Source organism: Berghia stephanieae, chromosome 4 (genome assembly GCF_034508935.2).
Source record: "Berghia stephanieae isolate SIO BIC M18660-M18661 chromosome 4, UCSD_Bste_1.3, whole genome shotgun sequence".
Taxonomy (NCBI): Eukaryota; Metazoa; Mollusca; class Gastropoda; order Nudibranchia; family Aeolidiidae; genus Berghia; species Berghia stephanieae.
Window position 1 is genome coordinate 39,301,796 of NC_088363.1, and position 12,448 is coordinate 39,314,243.

The 12,448-nt window shown below is 31.7% G+C and overlaps 1 protein-coding gene across 6 annotated transcripts in view; it reads left to right on the top strand.

Annotated features, from left to right (window-relative positions):
* Positions 1-12,448, top strand: part of LOC144970541 (protein furry homolog-like) — an 87,414-nt gene that overhangs the window by 18,900 nt on the left and 56,066 nt on the right. For all 6 annotated transcript variants that reach the window (XM_078910281.1, XM_078910282.1, XM_078910283.1 and 3 more), the window contains exons 22-29: positions 1,103-1,365; positions 1,724-1,894; positions 2,738-2,902; positions 4,347-4,496; positions 5,439-5,611; positions 5,896-6,004; positions 6,357-6,516; positions 12,122-12,276. In XM_078910281.1, coding sequence (XP_078766407.1) covers positions 1,103-1,365; positions 1,724-1,894; positions 2,738-2,902; positions 4,347-4,496; positions 5,439-5,611; positions 5,896-6,004; positions 6,357-6,516; positions 12,122-12,276 — 1,346 coding nt within the window. The remainder of the gene's footprint in view (positions 1-1,102; positions 1,366-1,723; positions 1,895-2,737; positions 2,903-4,346; positions 4,497-5,438; positions 5,612-5,895; positions 6,005-6,356; positions 6,517-12,121; positions 12,277-12,448) is intronic.

The window sequence follows — 12,448 nt, forward strand, 5'->3', positions numbered from 1 at the left end:
ATATCCAACATCAAATGCATCTTATCTTTCACATAAAGATTACTTAGAGTTGTGTTAGGATGCTTTTATAATTGTTTTTATTATATCACCTTAACATACCAAATACTTTTGTCAGCGCATTAAACTGGGCAATCCTTTAAATATATTTAATTTTAATGTGCAAAGGAGTTATTACCGAGATTGGTTACTATTTGACTTTATACAGTTAAAAAGGTATTATTAAGTGATATCAGTGTTCATCTCCCATAGATTCCAACAACTGATTCAAAAGTTTTGTGCACTATTCTTCCTCTCGAGATTGATTATTTTACATTTCCTTGTTAGGCTCAAGCAAGATTATTAACTGCCAATTTGCTAATTTTGGAAAACATGGATGATTCCTGTTGACACCAGACACTTGTTTGATAAATTGTCCATGGGCGTAATTTTATCTTTCTTTCTTTATTTAAAAAAAATAAATTATCTTTTATTAGGGGGCTGCCTGGCTCAGCAGTATGGTCTTTGCTTTGTACCTGAAAGGTACAGAGTTTGAATACTTGCTGTGCTATGTGGCCTTGAGCAAGTCATCTGGCCCTAGCTCAATTTGCCGTGCTGCATTGGGGCTGACGCCTGGGTTATTTCAGTCTTCCCTTGGAATAGACCCGGGAAACAAATTTTCCCTGTGGGTTGAATTTAGGGACATCTTATCTAATCTAAATCTTATATTTGTAATTTGAAACATTAAGATCTATTGTCTTATTAGTCTTATATGTTAATATTTTACTTTTTGGGAGGAATGATGAATGATTTAAAAAAAAAATTCATAGTTATTTGTAACATAATGCTTTTTATTCCAACTAAGCCATTAACTTAATGAAAAGCTGAAATGTATACATAGAAATGAGGAATTGTTGAAAAAAGGGTTGATTTGTATATTATTAAAACATTTAAAGAATTGAGTTTTGTTAAATGAATGTAAATGTTTGATTGTGTTGACAATCAAATTTTTAAAATACAGCCTCAGTTACTCTAGAAACTTCAGTTTGTGACTTTTCAACCATTTCCTTTTTCCGAGCCATTGCAAACCATTTACTTTGAAAATTGTTTCTTTTCATTTCAACAGCCAATTCTAATGACCCTGCCCAATATGGACCTGGCATGGGTGGCTGACAGAGCTGTCACATCTTGGCTCCCAGCCGGGGGTGGCTCCATGCAGGATGGCAACCAAATCAACTACAGCTTCCACCGGGTTGATATGTGGATTCGTTGTGTCGCAGAGTATGTCTCTAAGGATAATGCCATGGGATCATGTCCTCATGCTGTAGGACATGCCTGGCCAATCGTTTTCACCAGACTTAATGCACTATTTCCATTGGTAGATCCGAGGTTAGTCAAGAATTCTTGATTTCTCAGTTATTAATACCAGTTTGTTAGAAGGACAGGCTAATCACTTTTTTTAAAAAATATACGTTCTTGAAACACCATTTTCAGCATATTTTTCACAAACTATTGCGAGATCAGCACTATAATGTAAACTTTATATATTTATTTTAGAATTTTCACATATTGTCCTATCAGTGCACAATGGGAATGTCACGGATATATTATATGATATTTACTGTGTTGAAAATAAATATATTTTAAAATTTGAGTTGGATGGATCACGGAAATCTAAATTGGTGAAAAAAAGACTAAATTATAGATTGTCACCATTCACATTGCAAAGCTATTTCTTTATATCCAGTGCCCAGCCAGAGCAGACAAGAGCATCATCCATTCTGAGGTCAGGCAGTAAGAAGGGCACATCAGAAAAGGACCTACACATGCAGTTATGGCAGAACTATGTCATCTTGGCCTGTTGCATTGCCATGCAGGGTTCGGGTATGCCATATAGGTGTTCCTCTCCTGAACTAGGGTAAGATTTCCTTTGCTCTTTGTCTGTTCAATCTTTGATAAATATCAGAATGAACTACTGTAAAAAGACTTAAATGTTATTCAATTGCAACCAAATATGCGGGTGGTTGGATGGGAGCATCACCCTTGAATCATATACCTATGATGTTCGCATGGGTGTACGATCTGATAGTGATGTCGTTTCTTCTTCTCTTTACTAGCCTATCCTGCTTCTTTGGTTTGTGATTGTATTTTTGACAGGGGATATTTTTTTTCTGTGAATCTTCTGCCTGTTTGTTCTTGGTTATTTATAATTTAGCTTATGATATCTTTAGGTTATGATTTTGATTTACATTTGTACTATTTTTGTTAGATTGCTTGTTTTTTTGTTTCAGCGGTCTCTCATATAACCTCATTTGTGTTGGAAGAGACCTAAAGCAACAAACAAACAAAAAAAAAAAAAAAGCAACCAAATATAATATATTCCCATTATTAAAGTAATACCGTTACATAGTAGAGTTTTCTAATAATATTGATAATAACAAATGAAATGAATTCAACCAAGTTTTAAAAATCTAATACATTTATTAAAAGTTGATTTCCATCAACTTGAATGGCTTCAATAGGAGTGGGTGGGGTTTAAATGTAAAATTGTTAATTGTATTACTATTCATGAATGTTTGTATATTTTTTGGAAGTTATTTTTTTGTTTTTTTTTGTTTTTATTTTGGGGAGGCAGGAGTGGGGGTCAGGTTTTAAAGTTCTCAAAAATGAAGATAGTCCTATTTACCAATTGCACTGTGTAAATAGTGGTTTAAAATGAATGATGGAAATACTGTCCATTATTATTAATTGTCATTCTCAGGGCTGCTTCATCTCCGGAGTCAACATCGGACAAATCTCCAAGTATCCCACAATGCTCGGCATCCAGCCTGTTCCAGCGTCTGATTCCGTTAATGAGATGTGACAGCTCTGACATGAGGGATGTCATTGTTAATGGTCTGGGATACTGTAATCCAGCTGTCTTCAAGTGAGTCAATCTATTTTCATTAGCTTAATTTTGTGTATGAAATGCTTTTTCATAATTGTCATGTCATTGAGTTGAGCTCACTGCTTTACTTATAAACTGATTATCATTGTAGTCATCGCCATTAGTTTGACAAACTATATTTTTATATTAGTTGTTTAACATTATATTGTGGTTTACCTTTGTGACGAATGTAAAACAATATCTATTTCAAAGACTGGTAACATGACTGTATGCCACTTTTTAGCATAAATGCATATTTCACTTTACTTACTTGTTTACATAAATGCATATTCTGTTTTACATACTTGTTTACTTGTAAGTCATGTCAAATAAGGGGTAAAAGTATATTTCTTTTGACCCTGGGAGGTTCTGTCACTTCTTTTAAGATTTTTATATTGCACCAATGCCTGCTCCCAAATGTTTCACTTTCATCATATTTTCAAACTTTACAATCAATAGATAGCATTAATAAATTAAGTTTAAGTTCAATTCATCTAAATTAATTTATATCACAGTGTCACATGGCTGTATCGGACTTGAGGACATCAGAATAGAGTTCATTTTTGTAAATTATATTCCATTCTTTGTTATGTGAAACAAATTAGATAAACCATGGCCATTGGTTTATCTGTGACAACTGTCCAGATTACCGTATTTCACTGGGTGTGATTCCCGCCCTCCCATTGTGGGCAGGAAGGTAATTGCTGTATCTTCTATCCCCCTGTATCTGTTTTTCAATTGCTTTCTGTCTTCGTCTTGGAATGAGATTACTAAGTTTTGTCCTGACCCTGGCTGGACTTCTTGGTTGGGAGGGAAACAGTTGAATGTATAGTTATAGTTTTGGGAGATATTATATTCCTTGTAAATCATCTCTCTGTTATGTACTGTTTTTTAAATTTTTTTTCATTTTTAACTTACGATTTGTAAACATTTGAGTGTATTCTTCTTAGTGGGATCGTGTGCTGGTGTCTGGGTGAAACATGTAGGTAATCTCAGAGTACACTGATAGTGTGCTCTTGGAGTCTACATCTGTTCCCTATTTGTACCATTCCCCTTTGTCTTACTTTTTCCTCAAGTCCTTTTAATTGTACATCTAGAATGTTTTTACTATCCAATTTTCAACCTTTTTACTGGCGCTGATATGACCTAAATGTTTTGTAAGCGCTGTAAAACCCTTAAAAAACAAAACAAAAAACAAAACTGTGTTTCATTGTCTTAAACTGATTTTTCTTTACATGTTTATTTTGTGTTCATCCGAGATATATAAATCAGTTTTGAGGTGATTGTGTTGCTAATGTAAAAGAAATATATTTAGCAATGCATTTAGTTCTCCATGAAGTGAAATTTTTCTTCAGTTGAGATTTCTGTGAAGCACTATGAAAGTGAAGCATACCTTTTCTCAATTTTTGCACCAAGCCTCACCACAATTTCATGTGCATTACAGGGAGCTGGCAGAGGAGCTGCTGCCATTCCTAAAAGAAGCCATTGACAAGAAACAAGACAACATACGACGCAGACGTAAACGGGACATTCTAAGGGTACAATTGGCCCACATCTTTGAATTGATGGCTGACAACAAGGCTTTTATTCAAGGGTGAGTGAAAATTATATCATTTGATTGATATCAAAACTGATAGGTTTTTTAATTTAATTTTTTTTTTCACAGTGTTGTGTTTTGTTTTGTAAGATGTGTGAATGTTACAATCTTACTTAACTAAAAGGAAAGTAATGCTGATGATAAGTGGAAGATAAGACGAGAAGGTTAATCAAAGACAAAGTAACTGTTACCCTAACTGGAAATAGGAAAAAGTAAACAATATATGAAGTGGCCAAATAATCCAGGGAGAAAGTGACCAAACATAATTGGACGACACAGTTTCATTTCCATTTTCTCGTTATCGACACATGGTTGTAGTTAAACTTTACCTTCAACATTTGAAATGTTAAATACTTTTCTTTTAAGATATATGACAGTGAATGACAATCAGTTGGATGGTGAAAATATTTGAACTGAGATATTGCCAAGTTTGTTAGAAAGTCAATTTTTATCAAAAATGAGTTCTTGTCATAAATGATTAAATCAACCCTTTTTGTACATCTTCGGGCAATATCAAAGCTTAATTTCACTTCTAAATATTTTTTACAGCTGGTCAAGTTGAAAAAGTATGAAATTTGAGAAAAGTTGCTGGATACCTTTCCCTTAACTCTGACCATAACTGAAAAAAATCACCCAATTTACTTCAAATAAAGATTAAAATGCTCTGGTGAACATATTCTTTCAGAAAATGCAAAAAATGCAAATCCAATAGTTTCACCCTCCGACTGATTATGTCATGCACTGACACATATTTCTATTGATTTTGTACTGAGAAGTTGTATTTGACAAAATCAAGATCAATAATCATGTTTGTATGTATTCCTCACATTCTCTTTAATTTTTATATGTTTTCCTCATATTCTCTTTAATTTTTGTTTGATCTTGCCCAAGTTGATGCCATTGACCATTTTGACTATTTTGAGTGTGCTGCTTTTGCAGGGAGTCGGGTGTCATAGATGTTGAGACAGGGTCATTGAGTGCTATGTTTGTGGACTACATCGATGGAGCCAGGCAGTACTTGGAAGGGGAGAATGATAGGGACTTGCCCATCTTACAAGAAATACGACTACACTTCAGTGGATTTATACAGCACCTGATTTGTAATGCACCAAGTAAGAGAAATATGGATAATTTCATTTAAAGATAATATGAAAATGTTTTATGTTAGTTTGTGTTTGGTAAGCTATATTTCAAACTTCTTGTTGTCAAACATTAACTTTATTTTATATACTGTATGTTTTTATCAATTCTGCATTCAAATTCTTCCATTTACCATACGTCGCATTATCAAACCAATCCAAAAATAATAAAAACATGTAAAACTTTAGAAATCCCCACTGGTTCAATCACTCTGATGTTTATATTCAATCAACAACTTATTTGTTTGTTTTTCCAGTGGAATACCGCAGCAACCTCTTGTCAAGAGAATTACGCTACAGTTTGTTCTATCTTTTTGCCAACTGGAGTGGACACTTCAATCTCACATTTGGGTCTGGGGATAAAAGGTATTGCATTCATGAATCAAGATTCCAATATTTTTTCTCCCTTCTTTTGATTAAGTCAATATTATAACATTTTAAAGCTATTATTATATTTTCAAAGATTGTTTTTCACCATTAATATTGCTGACTGGATCTGATTTGAATACAGTGAATATTTTTGAAATTGAGATCGTTTTTGACTGCCTTCATCATTTATTTCAAAGTGTGTACAATGATCTCTGAAACATTTGTTTGGATTGGACTCTGATATGAATGCACTAAATGAGTTTATTCAAAACCTTGAAGATAACCAATCTCTATTTCAGCATTTTTTGATATAACTCCTTTTTTCATACCTACTTATATTTTTCCCTAGTCATGGTAAAGAAGAGCCCTGGAGCGAACAAGAGTTGTCTGCGGTACGTGCTATGTCTGCTGTGTTGTGTTGTGGGAAAGTGTTTGACCCTCACGGTCTCAATGACGATGGCTACATCTACCACTGGTTAGACACACTTTTGTCTTCACAAGATGAAAAGGTGAGAGAGGCTCTAAAACTAAACCAACTTTGATTGCTTTTAAGGTTATCTGTTTCAAAAGATTATATCTTTTTTTTTTTTTTTTTTGGATTCAGCTCCTAACAAAATGGCTTGGGTCTCATAAACACTTACAAGAAAGACTTCGCTTCATTATCTCACATAGTATAACAATATTGCTAGTGAATTAGTTTAATCATAAAGGAATCGGAGATATGTATCACTGATAAAATATGGAGAAGGTACTATATAAGACAGATAAGTTTCAACCTTTGAATTTGTTTTGTCAGTTTTGTATTGCATGAAACATGAGTTATGGTTGTTGATAAGATATACATTTTCAGTGGTGCCAACCTTAAGTAAAAAATGCGTATTCTTATGCATTTTCGTTCACTGTATTCATTTTGCTGAGGATCCCAAGCATTATTTTATTTTTCTATTACTTAAGCATTTTAACAATCGTACACTTTTTTTTAGTGTACTTAAAAACTTAAATCTGTTTCTGGGAGTTCATGTAGGGAGTTAAATATTGTTTTATCTGGCTGGGTCATATCATAATATTTCTAGTATGGTCTTATTGCCCATTATCAAATTTAGGGCTAATTATAGTTTGAATTGTACATATTTTTTCCAAAATCTTATTCATTTTGGCTCTCCATTGTACACATTTTCATGGCTAGGGTTGGCAGCACTGCATTTTTATTAACAATTTGGATTGGAATATAAGGTTGTCAATTCAATTATTTATCTACTAATGGTATTTCACTTCAGCTTGTTATAGATTTCACATCTAACCCACACCACTAAATTGGGATGGGTACCAGCACAAGCTATCAGTCATTGAGTTATACTTGAGTTATACTTAACTTCCTTGTGTTCACATGAATAAGCAGTCCAATACATTTGCTCGAATTTCGTTCATGTTGAATTTGGTATCCAAAATAGAGAATATGATATAGTTAATAATATTAATAATAATAATAATAATAATAATAATAATATAAATAATAATAATAATAATAATAATAATAATATATATAATAATAATAAGAATAATAATAATATAATGATAATAATAATAATAATAATAATAATAATAATAATAATAGTGATAATGTAATAATGATAATATAATAATAATAATAATAATAATAATAATAATAATAATAATAATAATAATAATAGTAATAATATAATAAATAATAATAATAATGATAATAATAATAATTCATATGTATTATATTACGACATAAAATGTTCCTTGATGAGAATTAATATCATTTGGAAACATTTTTCTCCTAGAAAAAATGGATAACCTTTCTTTTTAAGTTTTTGATCAATCATTTTCATTCATTTGTTTAAACATAGGACTGTATTTAGACATACAATTCTGGCATGGTGGTTTTTTGCAAATGTAAGGTCATATCAGCACCAGTAAATGAAAATGGGATAGTAAAAAAGAAACTACTCTTGATTAATTATCTTTCACGTTATACACGAGCTATCAAGTTAAAAGAAGAAAAAAATTCGTCTTTTTTTTTTTTGGCCTTTAAAAAAAATAATATTATTTTTCCTTTGCAAAAAATCGCAAAATATCACTGATTTGCATTGCGGTCGCAAATTTTGCAATTTGTTTTGCAAATTTTCGAAATTTTGCAAAGAAAAAAGCAAAAAACAAAAGGAAAATAATAATATTTTTTTTAAAAGGCAAAAAAAAATAAAAAATAAAATAAGAAGACAAATTTTTTTTTTCTTTTAATTTGATAGCTCATGTAGACGTGAAAGATAATTAATCAAGAGTAGTTTCTTTTTTACTATCCCATTTTCATTTACTGGCGCTGATATGACCTTACATTTGTTGCAAGCGCCGTGAAACCCTTAAAAACAAACAAATACCTTTCTCTTTCATGAACTAATTATGGGTTTTTAGGAAAATTAACTGCAAATTTTTGCACATTTTTTGTAAATTTTGCTGTTTTTAGATTGCAAAATTTGGAATTTTTTTTGGCAAAAAACCGCCATGCCAGACAATTTCTCAAGCATGAAAGTGCTATAGATTCAAAACAATTGCTGCTTGAATTCTCCATCATGGAAGTAAAGATATGATGGATTACAGTCCTTTGAAAAGAAGAAGTAAAATAGAGTTTTCAAAATACATTCTCTTTGACTAGAATCAAACTAAGATCTGCTTAAACTCTTGTGCAAATCATCTTAGCTATTGTGATAAGTGATTAACCTTTATTTCAGAGGTATGATCATTACATAAATTACATACTCATAAATTGTTTTTGTTTAGAAAATTCATCATGGCAATATCAACAAAATTTGATAAAAAGTGTTTTGTTGATAATATGGCAAAGTGATACTAAGCTGCTAGAAGCTAAGTATTAACAAAAATGAATATAACAGTTTAGAAAAGGAACAAAATACCAAACATGAAAACGTTTCGAGCTCAAAACTGTTCGCATCCTTTTGTTTTCATTCCAAGATATTGATACAGTAAGGAAGTGCTTACTTTTTTTCTGCTGTCTATCTGGGTTTTTAATTAATGTATATATGTTTTAATTGTTTTTTGTTTTTTGTTGTTGTTGGCTGAAGAAGGGTTTGAGCCTGAAACGTTCTGTGTTTGGTATTTTGTTCTTTTTCTTTTGAAGCTGTAATGTTAATTTTTGTTTGTTGTTGATAATAAAAGCTATTGATCAACGAGTACCCATCCCAACCAAGTAACAATTGGTTATGATAGTCGATAGTAATCTGTCGTTCTCTGGAAAAACCCATATTTAAAAATTTGGCCAAAGTCCCAGGTTTGAGAGGTTTTGCCAAGATGAGAGTCATTTAAATCGATCAATATTTGAAGGACGAGTTTTCTGGCCAAATGTTTAAATATGGGTTTTTCCAGAGTACAGCAGTAATGTTGATGGATGATTAAGATGATAATGATGATGATTGTACTTCCATTCCACACCATTGTATCCTTACACACGGTGTCTATTCTATCCCTAATGCTTCTTGCCAATAGATGAGGCCCAAGGTAAGCACTGGCATGGAATACTACTACTCAACCATTATGGGTCAATAGCGCAGTATCACTATTCACCAAATTTCCTCTTGCAAATTTTTAATTTGATTTCCATTGATTTTTCGTATTTTTATTTTCCTTGACATTTCCTCCAATTTGTTTTGATCTTATGTTGGTAGCAGACAATGATTTTGTTTGAATTTTCCTCTCTATTTTTATTGGTATCTCCCATAGAATTATCATTTGGTTTTAACATCCATTTGTTTTTATCTTTAGGCGTTGCTGGATTTTACATATAGATATTTTATTTTGCCTTTTTTTAATTAATTTTTTTTTTTTTTTAGCAATTTGCAGTCAGTCTTGTAGTTTGCTTAACCATTTGACAGTACCATTTTCTTTCTTCATTTGTTTTTAGCCAGGTTTGTTTATGCTTTCTCCATTGACATTCCATCGTAAAATTTCATTGTGATTTTAATGTTTAATTTATTAATAGCGTATAGATTATTTATTTTGGTATGATATTGCTCCTTATTCAAATTTTCCATACTGCATGTTTGATTCTGACCCTCTAAAATCAAAATCAAGCTTTGCCATTTTTGACTCAACTTTCCAGAAGGGTTGAAAGTCGGAATTTGTATCTTACAGAGTTAAAACACAAAAAGAAACTGAAGAATTGGAGTTGAATATTTTCAATGTGATGTTTTAAAAGAGGAGATTTTTTTCTTCTCATATTAACAAATTAAAAAAAAATGTTGAAATTTTGTACAGACTTGATCCAGGGGTTAAATTGGTTTGATGTGAAAAAACGCTCTAGTTGTAACTGTAGACCTAATCATTTTCACGGAGAGAGCAGTAAATGGTGACATTACTCCCAAATTCATTGAAACTTGATTGCTGTTGCCGCCCTCTTGGTAAAAATGCTAAGTTTAGATTTTAAAAATCAAAAGCTATCTGTAAAGGACCAAGTATGATATTCTTCATAATAGTGTTGTGGACTTAAGACCCTTTTTTGGAGATGGGTTATATTTTGTCATGATTTGTCTGGATATCAATTTTTTTTTGAATCAGCTGTGATTCTTTTATAGCCCTTAATTTTAGGTTCATTTTGCTGTAACTCACCATGTGTTTGTTTATGATTTCGTGTTTGTATGTATTGTGTATTTGTACGATTGTGTTTACATGTCTCTATATGTATGTATGTATATCTGTATGTATGTATGTATGCTTGTATGTATTTATTTCTATATTTATGTATGTATGTTTGTATGTGTTTGTGTGTATGTGTGTGTGTGTGTGTGTGTGTTTGTGTGTGTCTGTGTTTATATGTTTGAGTCTATGGTTATTTATGTGAGGGATAAAGTGGTTTGATGCTTTGATGCATGGTACAAAGAATGAAAGCCTTTTCTCAATCTTTCTATTTGCATACATATACATTACATTTGATTTCAATTCCCTCACTGTTATATTTCTTTGTTTCATTCAGGTGATTCTGGATTTTTTAATAGTAAATAATGTATTTTCCAATAAAAGGTTTTACACTTTTTTAAAAGACTACTTTTAATACTACCATTTGAGAATAAAATTGGTGGTAAATTGGCTAAAACTTTATCAAATAAAAACTACAAATAAACAAACAATAAACAGAGGCTGAACTCCTTCTTGGTTGATCCAAATTTAAAATATACAAAAAGAAGCTTAAAGGACTGACATAGATTTTACTTTTGAAATCGACAAATACTAGTGAGAGGATAATTAAAGTTTACTCAGTATTTGAATATAATATTCTTATTTTGATGTCCCTTCAATTTAATTTCAACTACAATCACATCTCTCTAATTCGGAACTCCACAATCTGGATGTCTCCATTATCCGGACAGATTGCCTGGGGATGGATTTTTCCCCTCTTCATTTGTACACTTTAGGGTCTGATTTCACTATCTGGATGTCTCTGTAATCCAGACAAAATGCTGGGAATGGAGGTGTTCTGATTGGAGAGACATGACTATACTTACTGAAGTTGTTTATGAGAAGCAGAAATCTGTGCTCAATTTAACGGTGTTTATGATGGATTAAATTTGTTGTCAAATCTTTCAATTGTTTTGTTAATGACTTTTTAATTTTCTTGATATGGCTTGGAGTATAAAATGATCATTGTTAAATTTTTACATTTAGTTTTTTTTAATTCGAAAAAAAACTTTTTTCCTTCATTAAATTATAAAATAAGAATGCCATGGTTGGTGTTTAAATGGATGGTATATTCCAACCAATGTCTGTTGTTATTTGAATAGTCAGCAATGAGATTGATTGTCTTTAGATCAGTCTAGTTATGTGTTTAGTTTTAAAATGGTTTTTATATGCTGATGTAAAAATAAAAGGCTTCAAATCGTTTTGTCAAAACAACCTGGATGTTTGTATATAAACCATTAGAAAAATAAGCACCTTGTGCTCGAGTTGAAATATTGGATGAAGTTTGTTTCAACTTATCAATAAGCCTGAAATTATATGTTTTGTTAGCATGTGAGATTACACTTTATAATTTTCTTCACTCACAAATTTTCCCATTTCCTCATTCTATCCCATGATGATCAGATCTATGAATTAGCCAAAGAAACAGTCTACCTTCTGCTGGACTTTAACCCTGACACACAGGGACTGCTTGATTGGGTTATAGACAGGTGTTACACAGGACACAGTGAGGTAGCTGATGGATGCTTCAATGCGCTGGCTGCTGTCTTTAGGACCAGGTTAGTGTTCAGAGAGATAAGGGAGCAAAACGAACAGAGGTGGTAGAATTAACAATTAGTAATACAGATTAGTTTATTCAATCGTGTAGCGTTTCATTTTTCTGTTCTTAGTCAATATATCTTATAAATCCATGTGTTCATACAAAGTAACATATTTTACATTGCTAATTTT